Raw genomic sequence first — 13,313 nt, forward strand, 5'->3', positions numbered from 1 at the left:
ACACGAGACATGAACGTGCACATATACAGATAAATACTTCTATAAACGACGTTTTAAACTCTGATCATGGTTACGACGAAGAATGGAACCTAAGCTCGATGGCCTCGTTAATAAGTGACCCTCTTCCAGCATCAAATGGGGATTTGACGAGTAATAAACCTTTATTATTGCTAAATCACTTATGGATAATCTAATCAATAAAAAGGAGAGTCTTGTAGAGCAATTTTATATGAACTAAACAATAGTACTTCTCATCCCACATCGGTCACGGAAGGGTCTTGTCAAGGGTATATAACGCGCCAGAATGCAACATATATCGTCCCTTCGGGGACATCCGATAAAATTGGAACGATACAGAGAAGATTAGCATGGCCCCTGCGCAAGGATGACACGCACAAATCGAGAAATGGTCCAAATTTTTTTTTTATCCGATCCGATCTCATTCAACCCCATGTATGGATCTGATTAGAATTTTTTTTTTTTTAATTAATAATCTCTGCGATTATGTAAAACGTCTTAATTCTTTGAATTATTTCCATTGCCAGATGTAATTGTTGGGTTTGTTTTTATCAATTAGGGTTTTATTTACATTTTTAGTTATTAAGTTGTGATTTGTGCTGTTTTATTGGTGGTCAAAGTTGGTTAGTTTATCGGATGCCGTTTTTCACTACTTTTTATAACATATGCTTCAGATTTAGGGGTTGGCATAGCTATTAGTATTAGTATGTTATATATAACGAATGCATAATCTGCAAGCTATTTTGGCTTCATTGTCTGGCGGCCTCATCGTTTCGTCAACTAACAGTTTTTGTCGCTTTTTGGACTGCAGTTTTATCGCAGTCGTTGGTAATGTGAAACTGCCACACTACATGATAAACTGTTACCAGTCAATCAACCTTGTTTAATGGAAGTTTAATTTTGTAGACTTGTAATGGTTCCACCATTGGCAGCCATCATGAGCACGCTTGTAAGGAGGTATTTCGTGTTTGTTTTTTTGGTGGTTTGCCAATTCTTTTGTGATGGTTTGCCAATTCTTTTGTGATCAAGTGTATTGACTGGTCTATGTCAAGAAGGCTAGTGAATTTTGTGTCACGTTTTTCCGTAGTGAAATTCACGTACGGAGTAAGAATTCTTGAAGCAGGCTTAGAGACAAGTTCATAGATTAAGGCAAAGGTGCAATTTCAATGTTTTTTAAGTGTTTATTGTAATTTCAAGGTTTCAAATATATCATTCAAGATTGTAGTCGGATGAGAACTCGGTATTTCACTATTTTGCCTAAAATATACTCTAAAACATAGTTCAATAAATTTGGCTTCTATTTGAGAAAATTTTTGATGCATAAAAGGCTGCTATTATGAAACGTATGTGTTTAATAAGTTAGTCTTATATATAATCCATATTAGTCAAACATCTTGTAGCTTGCAAATTAAGCTTTTTGGTGACTTTTAAGCAACTTATATTCATAAACCATGAATTTACATAATGATGGTTAATTTATAGATGAGTCGTTTAGTTGTAAGTTGTAACTTTTGTCTCCTGACGAGAATATTGAAGCTAAGTAAAACTTTAAATGTTACAGCCTAGCTTTAAGTTCAGTCAGTATTCTAGTTCTGTTACAGATTTGAAGCAAAGTCATGATAATATAGAGATTTTATCTTTTCAGTAGCAATTTAAAGACTTCAAAAGGAGTGTAGATAGTCAACTAAGCTATCCAAGGATTGGTTTTAGCCATTATATTTCCAGATGCCTCCTATCGCCTGATGAGTTGTTGAGGAGCCCACTTGACAATGCATCATCTTTCACCTATTTCTTCTATGAATCCTATCGGTAATAACTCAAGAAATTTAGAACCAGAGACTTAACTACTGTTAATCAGGCCGAACGAGAACGACTCATAAGAACAGTTGCTTTCTCTTTGCCAACTCTCAAGCTGTATCAGCAAACTCTGCTTCACCCATGTGAGCTACACCCAAAACTGACATAATAGTATAGAAGTTATTGGTTGGAGATCTAGCCATAACATATAGCTTCGAGTTTGTTCTAATAAGCTGCTAGAGGAGGCTGTAAAATACTTACGAAATAGACCTATTGGAACTCGGAGATTTTCAGATATGGCTAAAGCTCTTCTTAAATAGTGGTTTATAAAGCAACTCTTTTCACCAAGAATGGGAAAGGCTGTGTAAACAAGCATGCATGACAAGTTGTTGGTCCGTAAGACGATCTTAGGGGGCTTCAGACTGTTTGCAACACACTGATTGAAGTGCCATAGTGCATTAGAGATCAAACATGCCACAGAACCCTGTTCTAGCGATGTGGTCAAGCAATCCCTGAACGACGGAATGCAGCTTTTGTTCATAAAATTGATGACAGAACTGATGGTGTCCAGATTTACATTCTCGGCTATGGTTTTGGACAAGCCATCTTATATGGGTTTGAAGGTGACTTGTGGGTAGTTTTGTTGCTTGGAATGTGGAAATCGGTGTGTTTGATAGTAATCTTGTAAGCTTTCCTTTCCGTAAATTGCTGCCTTCCACTTCAGTAATATTCGTACTGTGAAATGTGTAATTTGTCCACAAGGTTTATGCTGTATAGGATCCATGATAATGAATGTGTAAGCTATTTGGCTTCAGCATGACGATTTCCAAATACCTAAAAGGTACATTTTCTCTAAATTTTCAATAGCTGCATAGTTTAGTGGTACAAATAATTAAGCGAATGATGAATAAGACGTGTGATGCAAATCACTGAACATTTTGTGGCTTGCAATATATGTTTTTTTTTTTGGTGAAAATGTGAATTATATTACTATCCAAAAATGTACACATTTACAAATAATTGCAATCTTGGACAGCCCCAAGAAGCATCAAACAAATGCAGCAGACTCAATTCCAATCTAATACAAAAGAAAAACACAGAGAATTACAAAACACAAGCACCTCCAGATCCATTCAGTCATACAAGACTGAATCCAACAGTAACCAATTCTCAAAACAATTCAACACCCTATATTCATAGAATCACAAACTCCATCTTCTGCTCCAACAAACAATAACCCTGCACAGCAGAACCATAACAAAGCTCTATACATCCTGGACATATCAAAGAACTCAAGTCTGCACAAACTCAAAAGACAGTGCACTCAGAATTACACACCAATACTAGTGTTAGAAAGGGACCAAGAAGTGTCATCTTGCACCACTCTCTATTCCTAATCGCACACACTAGTCCAACCCTACATACAATCACAGAACCATAACTCAATTTGACCACCTCTCTAAATGGCAAACAAAGCATTATTCCTCCAGCAAAGGTCCCACTTCTCAGCCATTATCATCATATTTCTGGATTTCTTTACTTTTAAAGCCAGCATCTTAAGCCTGACATTATTTTTGATGAGCTTGCATAACTCATTCCCATTTGCATCACACGTCTTATTAAGCGAATGATGAATAAGACGTGTGATGCAAATCACTGAACATTTTGTTGCTTGCAATATATGATTTTGGAAGGACTTGAAACGGACATTTCTATTCTAGGTCAAAGTAAGAATTTTCAAGACATTGTTTGATATTAGGTGAATCATTTATTGTGATTTACAGCTTCTGATGAGGCTAACAAAGTTGGGTAAAGCTATAAACACTGCATTTAGGATATCAGATCCAGGTACACGCCATTGCCTCATTTTAGAGCTTACGGGTGGCATGTAAATTCAATCTTAATTATAGTTCTGTATTGATTTGAAACAGGATATGATACAGAGATTTGTTCTTATAAAGTATGATTACTAGAAACCTAAGAGCATCCAGTTTGTGTGGGAGGGGTACTACATTGTGATGGTCACGTGGTATCACGTAGGTGGTGGCTGTGAAATCCATGCTGTAGGTAGTGTGATGGCCATGCCAACAAAGCTGGGTGATGAAGGAGGCCAGGGTGGGTGATTGGTTGATGATTAAACTTTTGACTGCTTTTCACTCTGGTTGCCGAACAAGTTGAGCAGACCTCCAAAGTTGCGATGCATCCATAAACATTTTGACACGCCAAATTTTGAAGATCATCCATAAACATTGCTTCGTGGCTGACACAATTAACCTTTCTATTGGACTAATTGCCCCGGTTGGGCCTGTATAAGAAGCCTTCGGACCAACATTGAACTCCAATTGGCTATTGACCTGTTGAAACTCATGGAAAACACCCTCCTTTTCTTCAATTACGATATTTGGGTTTTCTCATCCTGTGAAGACTCCATGTTTTAGTAAACATTCCAAGGAGAATGATTGATTTGTCAATCCTATCAAACTCTGGACACAAGCTTTGATGGAACAAAGATTGTCCCTATTAGTTACAACTTCAACTCATAGAGAAACCACATAACTACCTCCCCACCTGCATCAGTTCAGTCGAGAATAACAAAGATATTTATGTTGCTCTCTGCCCACCAGTGATGGAGATGTTAAAACGAATATCGGCCTTTTCATTAGCTGTCCCTTTTCCAAGAGATGTTTGGAAACTGTTATAATCTTAGTGGTGAGTGGTGACAAAAACTCATTTTTAGTCTTGATAGTCATCATTAGGCTGTACAACTTGGTGGGCTTTTCCAACATTCAGGCTGCATACTTCGATGAAGTGGAACAGACTAGAGGTGCCCAAAAAACCCGTTTTTTGGAAAACCGGTTAGGAAAAAAGCGGTTTCCAACCCAGTCAAACCCGTGTTTGACTCGGTTTGGGTTTTGGAAGACCAGCATTTTGAACCCAGTTTGGAAACCCTATTTTCGGACAAGGTAGAGACCGGTAATCAAAAGACAAAAAGATCCACATTGACCAAAAACGGTTAGAAACCGTTTTGGGTATGGTCATACCCTGTTTTCAGGTTTTGGTCCCGTTGATCAATACCTGGGTCGGGTTCGGTTTAGGCAAAAACCCCGTTTTTGGGCACGACTAGTATAGACTACGTACCTTGTAGGCAATCTGGAGAAGCTGAAGTTTTGACTTTCTGTCAACATAAACAATCCAAACATGAAGCTGTCTTTGATGATATACTGATATTCTCTTTTCTTTTGATTGGATTAGCATTAGAAGCAAAAACTGTAAGATTAAATGGCTTGATTGGCAAATTGATCCTCAATGTTGTTAATTTTCATTTTGTAATCTCGATCTAGTACCTTACATTGCTAGATTTGTTTTAATAGCTTCTGCGGTTAAAAAAAAATTAGATACAAGTGAAATATATTTGATGTAGTTCTTTTCATCTAATTGCATTGGGTACCAAGTTGGGTTTTTTTTTCTTTTCTTTTCATCACAGCTTATATGGTTGTTACATATACCCCGGTACATCCAATAATCTGGATTTGAAAGTTCATTACATATAATAAACATCCAAGTAGTTCATTACACAACATAAACATTTATGCATAGTTCATTACATTATCAGGTCCTTATTCCAAAAGTTTAATTCAGTTATGATATAATTCCATTCTTTTTCATCTAATTGCATTGGGTACCAAGTTGTTTTTTTTTTTGGGTGTATTGGGCCAGAAGTTTAGGAGTGTCCCCTACTGCACGATCGAGCAGAAACTTGCCTGTGAAATGTAGCTCCTTTGTGACCCAGTATTAAACACAAGATTCAAATCCTTCAATGCCCTTCAATATTTCACAAAGTGATGTCAGGACGACTCGAAACTGTCCTTGTGGAAAAGATAAATAAAAGATCAGATAATGTTTTGACTAATCGAAAATGTAGTAATGAATTCATAAAGTGACCATTCCAACAAAACACATTAGACGTGCCAATTGTTGTTGATACTTGATACCTTACCAAACAAGCAATATCATCTACTTAAATAATCAACTTTCTCATCATCGATCGATTTCTAGATAAGCAAAAGGCTATAACTAATATATACTTTGGTTAAATAAAAAACCAGTTGGAAGATAATTACATAATGACCATTACTTAATTAAGAATCAGTCTAAAACATTATCAAGTAAATTAACTCAAAATGATAAAAGACGGACTCTCACGAGACATATAAATATACATATGAACGTGCATGTACGTACATGCATAGTTTTATAAACGACGTTTGAAACTCTGATCACGATCACGATGAAGAATGGAACCTAAGCTTGATGGCCTCGTCGACAAGTGACCCTCTTTGATATCAAATGAATGCTTGCATGAAAACAAGAAAAATTTGCTCTGTTTGCGAACTTTAGTACCGATGTTTTTTTTCATCTCTACCTTACCCTTTAAATTATCACAATCTTTTGTACATTCTATCATAGCTGCAAAAAAAGGATCCTCCTCCTTCCACAAAAAGATCCCTTTGGATACACTTCTCACCGGCTTCCTAAACGACCCTGGTGGCAACGGAAGAGATAACTTCGGTTGCACCTCACGGTTGTAGCCACTTATCCCAGGAATAAAAGCACATATAGGTGATGCCATAAACTTTGGCACCCCAGGAATTTTCTCCCATGAAAAAGGTACATGAACCTTTGAGTTACTTTTCTTGTGGCTCATTTATATGTGAACTTTTAAGACAAAAATTTGAGAAACTATATTGGGTACTTGTAGCGTATTATATATGAGGTTTTTCATTGTGTGGTTTAAAGGGTTTAACTCACTATAACTGGCGAGAAACTCAAAGTGATATCTCAATGAAACGTGGGTTTAAAGCTAGTTAATTTAATTGCTTTTAAAACAATTCATGGACATTTGATGAGTAATATGAAGCATAATAATAAGAAGAAAATAAAATGGAAGATTTAAATGAGTCTGTTGGTGTTTTCAAACGTACTAGTTGACTAAATCCATTATTGTTCACTCTCTTGTTTGGTGTGAGGTAGTGTTACAACAACTACATTCATACTTGTACATTATCATGTGTTTTTTTCATTCTTAGACTAGTCTAATTATATTTTCATTATTTTGGATATTTATGATAAATCCACCATTTTCCTCTTAGCATATGCAATAAGTAGCATATCAGATCTGTATACACATGGAGGATAGGTCTTTCGTCCACTTTATAAGTTTGCAAATATATATCTCTCTTTTTTTCCCCCGTAATGAATAAAAATCCGGGTATTAGGAGCAATCGAATTGGCGAAAAACAACTCCATGCACTCATAAAACGCAGACGACACTTGATATATGGGTAGTGATATATATACAACAATTTTTTGTCATTCACAACAACTGTACACATTATACTGCACAGTGTATAACTGTATAAAACAAACATTGTTGTGGAAAGTTAAAAGTTGTTGTAGATTTACCATTTCCCTTTGATATATAGCGCAACCCGACAATCTCCAATTTCAAGAAAACCAACTGCTAAAAAGTCTACTCTAGTAAACTTGACTCCAGGAGAGACTAATTTGAACCAATGACTTAGGGTGGAGGGAGCCGAAAGAGAGATGGAGACGAGATGGAGGGAGATGGGCGAGTTTCGGATGCCGGTGAGGGGAGATGAGCGCGAGCTGGGTTGAGCGAGATGCAGGGAGTTGGAGACGAGAGGGGGCAAAGGTGTAAGTTTTTCAAACGGTCATGTGACCGTTGGAGGACCTATGGTGTTAAAAAAAGACGCTCCAGGGACCAATTGTGTCAAGTCTGGAAAACTTTTTTTTTTTTTAAATTTGTATATAAAGGGTCGAACCTATTATACCAAAAACACAACCAAACACCATTTTTACTCTATATTTCTCATTTCAAACACAAATATTAACATATTTTCATCATATGAAGAGTAGTTATGTTTTTTTAAAGTTATGCATTATGTGTTTTTATTAAGTACGTGTGTGTTTTTACTTTTAAAATGTAATTTTTTAAGTGTCATGTAATGTATTTGGTTATTAATAAAAAAGTATAAATTAAAAAGGGTTAATTATGTAAAGTTTATAATGTTAAGGATAAATTATTAAAATGTGAAAAAAGGTTCGGAGTTTCGGTTGCCACTAAAAAAAAGTTAAAAAAAAGTTAGAGAGTTAAAATTAGGTGGAGTAATTTGATTGATTATTGGAAGGGAGATGAAAAGGTTGGAGGGTTCGGCTCCCTCCCCCTTATCACCAAGCAACCCATTTCATCATTATTGCCCATATAACTATACCAAAATATGAGTGGCATGCAAATCATATAATCATTTTTTTTATAAATGATGTTTTAATGTTAAAAAATTTAAAAAAAAAAAGAAGCATTTTTCTAATAATTAACGTCCGTTACCGTCTACAACAGTTTATGAGGAAGTCCGTTACCGTCTACAACAGTTTATGAGGAAGTTTTCAATGTATAGTTGTATCTTTATTTATGGTAGAAATATTGCTTTCAGGTTTACCAAAAGTAAAGAAGGATCTCTAACCTTGCAAGGAGTAATGATCAAACTCTTAACCCATATCTCGATGTAGAGGCAAATATTTTAACCAATTAATCTAATCTCAAATTTTTTTTGATGTACATAATTTTTTTTTTGAACTATTAATTAGGAAATCTCTTTAAGAAATTATTCGACCTATCATATTCGTTTTTTTCCTATGCCATAGGTACATTATTTAATTTAATCGAGAACCTCATTTAGTAGCCCGTTACCCGTAGGCACTAAATATGATAAAGGTAAACCCATAAATTCATTAGTCCGATAATTTGGAGAAAACTTAGGGGGGTGGGAGTCGTTTTGGTGTGAGGCGCGGTGAACCCCAGCCCCGCGCGGGTACACCGCCGCCGGTGGGTCGGGGTGGGGAAAAGGAGGAAGAAAGCGGGGAAGGAAGCCCGAGGAGAGAGAAATGATCGTGGGGCCCGCGCGCAGGAAAGGAGCCACTGGTGGCTTGCCACGTGGCGAGGGGAGCGGAGGAAGTGACCGTTGCCTTTTTTTTTTTTTTTTTCCTTTTACCTCTTTCTTTATATATATACACTCTTTTCTTCTTTAAACAACACACAACTACTCTTGTTAGGTCCAGTTTAAGCTAAACTGGAGCTCTCCAGTGACATCTGGAGAGCATGAGGAATTGTCCGAAATATTAGAAGTCCAGTTGCATTGTACAGGTTTAGCAACTGATGACTTCCTCCAGTTGAGATCAGAAGTCTAGAATCTGAAAACCTTCCAGTTGAAGTCAAAGACAACAAATGGAAGATAGAGATTGGCAATGGCAGCGAAGCCCAGTTGACAATCTACCAGATCAATCAACTGGAGAATCCTCCAGTGTAAATGCTCTTACAAAGCTTTACACTGATTACGAGGAGGACCTTTTTACTCTACATCCTTTTAACCGGACAATGATATTGTCTTTGGATAAAGATACAAAGATGTAGAGTGGTTGAATAAAGTAACCTTTTGTCTTACTTTATTTAACACACACAAAGGATTATTTAAACAATACTTTTGTGTGCTGTCAACCATATTTGTACGTCGAAGTTGAGATCCCCATGCTCAATCTTCGACTATAAATAGAGGTCCTTGCACAAGCTGTTTCAACAACTTTGAAAATACATATATTCTGCAATATTGGTGAACTTGTGCAATATTCTCTCAATCGTAAAAAGGAACATTTCACAACTCTAAGTGTTTCGATTGTTAAGGAGAATTTCCAAGTTTAGATCAATTGTAATTCATGGGTTGTTAGGATATTTACATTCTTTTATTATCTTGGTTCCGCAACAACCTTGTATTTTATTTGAACAAGTAATAAATAAAATACACTTGAAAATTACATATTGTCTCACCAGTTTATATACTTGTCATTTGTATTATTGCACTTATTTATATTCTGTAACTCTAGTTAACCTGGTACACGATCAATCTAAACTGGTCACTTCCAGATTAATTGATCGTGTTGCAAAGTTCACTCACCATCGACATAGAGGTGTCTTCAGCACCCATCTAGTAATAGTTGGGACTTACAACTCTCATTTTCACTACATTTTTATAAAATTCAAACACCCCAACCTTTTCATCACTAATTTCTTACACCCAACACCAAAAAATATGGCTTCCGGTATTTTGGATAATTCGAGCGACTCTCCCGACGAGTCAAACGATAGCTCTATGGAATTCTTTGTTAACGCGTTACACTTTATTGAAGATACGGCAACTTCTAGTGCTCCTCAAACTCGACGGTATACGGACCGGCATCAGGAAATTGGTCTTGATACTCTTTTGAACGATTGGTTCGTTCAACAACCAAAATACGAAGATGATTACTTTCGAAAGAAGTTTCGAATGGACAAGACCATGTTTTTAGATATCGTGCGCGACATTGAAGCAAACTTCCCGTATTTCCAAGAACGTTACGATGCAAGAGGAAGAAAAAGTTTTACGGCAATACAAAAATGCACATCCGCCGTTAGGCAACTCGCGACGGGTAACGCACCAGACGAGTATGACGAGTATTTGTGCATGGCAGCCAGAACCGCACGAGAGACCCTTGATTATTTTTGTGACGCCATCATTCGGTTGTATAGCCGAGAGTACCTACGTAGGCCGACGTCACACGACGTTGCACGCATCTTTGAGGCCCACGAGCTTCGTCATCATATGCCTGGGATGCTTGGTAGCATCGATTGCACACATGTCGAGTGGGCGGCATGTCCTAGACGTTTGAGAGGGCAATACACAAGGGGTGACCACAACGGTCCAACTATTATGCTTGAAATCACCACGTCACATGATTTGTGGATTTGGCATGCTTTTTTCGGTGTCCCGGGGTCGAACAACGACATCAACGTGTTGAACCAATCCGATTTGTATGTCACAGCGCGTAACGGAACGGCTCCGGATTCTTCATTCCACGTGAATGGGCGAGATTATAAACGTGGCTACTATCTTAGTGATGGGATCTACAACAAGTGGTCAACACTTGTTAAAGCATACCCGTATCCAACCGACCCTAAGGAAAAAAGATTCAAGAAATTGCAAGAGGCGGCCAGAAAAGATGTCGAGCGAGCTTTTGGTGTCCTCAAAGGTAAATGGAAAATTCTTCAACGACCTCTTCGACCTCTAACGAAAGACAAGATTGGAAAGTATGTTCATACATGTATTATCTTACACAACATGATCATTAAGAGGGACGGGAGAGCAATCTCACCGGTCCATATAATGGACCCGCCAGTGCAACCGGTGTTCGATGAAAGTGTGTATGCGGAGTTGATTGACGAAGAAGTTCACCATCGCCTTCGATATGATCTTACGGAGCACGTATGGGCTCAAGATTTGGCGTATCTCGATGATTAGTTTTTTTTTTAGTATTATGTTATGTTTCTTTTTTTTTAAGTATTTATTTAATGTTTATTGTTTTTTAGTATTATGTAATGTTTTTTTTTTTTTAAGTATTATGTAATGTTTCTTTGTTTTAATATAATAAAAGGGTATGTTTTTTAATTTTAAAATAATTTGTGATTTTGTTAAGTAAAAATAAATGGAAATAAAAATGATGATTTGGAAATTGGGGTTGGGGTGAGTAGCGCCATAGTTTTGGGGTGATTTGGGGTGAATTGGGGAAGTTTGAGGTGGAGGGTTTTTATTGGAAGATGGTGATGTGGAAATTTGGGGAAGTTTGGGGTTGGGGAAACCACTCCCACCCCCCTTATGAACTCATTCACCTAAAAGTATGACCATAAATCAATGGTAAACTCAACCAGTCTTGTACTCGCGCGATGTGGCGGGGCATAAAAAAAAAGCTAGTTAAGTAGTGGTACCGTGTTATTACATGAAGGGATTATTTTCTGGAATGTAACTATTTTTAACCGAATGTCTATAGTAGGAAAAAACTAAAGTTATGTGTATTGTATGTAAGTAACTTGAAAAAATGTTTATTGTATGTAAGAAAACATACGTGGCAACCATATACAGGTGCCACTTGTCAGATTTTAATTGGTTGAAACGAAATTCTTACATACAATAAACATTATTTTAAAGTTGTTTACATACAATACACACAACTTTAGTTATTTCCTACAATAGACATTCGTTCAAAGTTTCTTACATTCGAGGAAACTAATCCCTTACATGAATGTATGATTCAACTCAAGTGTTTCTTAGTCCGGCTGAAAGTGCAAACCGCCGTTGTTGTTTTTGAGTGAGTGTTTTTGATGTTGATTGATTATTAAATCCAGTAACACATGTAAGCTTTTTTGGTATACTATGTGAACAACTGCAGTGAAGGGAAGAGGCACGCGTAAGGTTTTTTTTAAGGGTATTTTTGGAATTTCAGGGATAAAGTGTTTGATGGTAGTATAGATTAAAAGGGTAAATTAGAGATTTTAAAGATAAAGTGTTAAATTTTAGGGGGTTAGTTTGTTTATATAGATGGATGAGGATTCCCTCAAGTTGAAACTCCAACTTGAGTCGAGTTGAGGGGATCTTGACCATTGAATGAAAATCAAGGGCCAAGATTAAAAGATAATCTTTACATTTTAACCCTTGAATTCCATCTAAGGGCTAAGAAACTCTTAACTTGACCCCTCAAGTTGAAAGTAACTTGAGGGGATCTCCATCCTAGATAGATAGTATTGATAATTACTCAAAGTTGAACCTGGGTCTAAACTCACGTTCCAATCATTCTATGAAGAAATTGGACTGTTTTTAAGGTCTTTTTTTAGTTTTTCTTCACGAGAATAGCACCCGCGCGTTGCGGTGGTGATGGAGGTGATGGATGGGTGGTGATGGGGTGATCTACCTGACGTATATCGAATGATCACTCTAATGAAATAGCATGAAATTTTAAGAACACTCATATAATTTTTATAATTTATCGATGTACGCTTTTTGAGATAAAAGATTTTGAATGAATTAAAAGATTAAAATGATTTATGAAGGAGAGTGGAAAAAAATGATTGTTTGAGATTTGATAAGAGAAAAAGGGTTTTATAGTTATTTTTATATAAATATAGAATAGATAGGAGGGCATTTTGGAAAAGTACTTAAAATTAATATTAAAAATTGAAGTTTAATGTTGAAAATTTTGAGGAAATCTGCTTTATAATATAATATAGATATCATTTATGTGGAACAAGTCTATAAAAGTATGACAATGAGTCAACTATCCAACTTTTTTTTATGTGATGCCCAAAAGTATATTTCTGATTGACTTGTTTTTCACAAAGATATTTTGGAATTTATATTTTTAATAACTAAATCTAAGATCCGTACATTGATACAAAATAAAATAGGATTAGTTTCCTGTAATATAACTATCTTTGACCGAATGTCTATAAGTTATGTGTATTGTATGTAAGCAACTTGAAAAAATGTTTATTGTATGTAAGAAAACATACGTGACAACCATATACAGGTGCCACTTGTCAGATTTTAATTGGTTAAAAC

General features: G+C 36.3%; 1 protein-coding gene, 1 long non-coding RNA gene and 1 other non-coding gene across 4 annotated transcripts; all 3 read left to right on the top strand.

Annotated features, from left to right (window-relative positions):
• Window positions 1-165: 165 nt before the first annotated feature.
• Window positions 166-5,183, top strand: LOC122578061. 2 transcript variants are annotated; one of them, XR_006320477.1, is made up of 4 exons: window positions 166-1,173; window positions 1,664-2,656; window positions 2,852-3,663; window positions 3,747-5,183. It is a non-coding gene; the product is annotated as an uncharacterized LOC122578061 (long non-coding RNA). The 2 variants fall into 2 exon arrangements; XR_006320476.1 differs by having other exon boundaries at window positions 700-1,173; window positions 3,600-3,663.
• On the top strand, window positions 319-421 carry LOC122580704. Its single transcript, XR_006320850.1, has one exon. It is a non-coding gene; the product is annotated as a U6 spliceosomal RNA (small nuclear RNA).
• A 4,794-nt stretch (window positions 5,184-9,977) lies between the features above and the next one.
• LOC122610135 (protein ALP1-like) lies at window positions 9,978-11,222 on the top strand. Its single transcript, XM_043783129.1, has one exon. It carries the CDS (start codon window positions 9,978-9,980, stop codon window positions 11,220-11,222), a length of 1,245 nt encoding a protein of 414 aa, XP_043639064.1.
• The last annotated feature ends 2,091 nt before the right edge of the window (window positions 11,223-13,313 follow it).

The sequence above is a fragment of the Erigeron canadensis genome, chromosome 8, assembly GCF_010389155.1.
Source record: "Erigeron canadensis isolate Cc75 chromosome 8, C_canadensis_v1, whole genome shotgun sequence".
NCBI lineage: Eukaryota > Viridiplantae > Streptophyta > Magnoliopsida > Asterales > Asteraceae > Erigeron > Erigeron canadensis.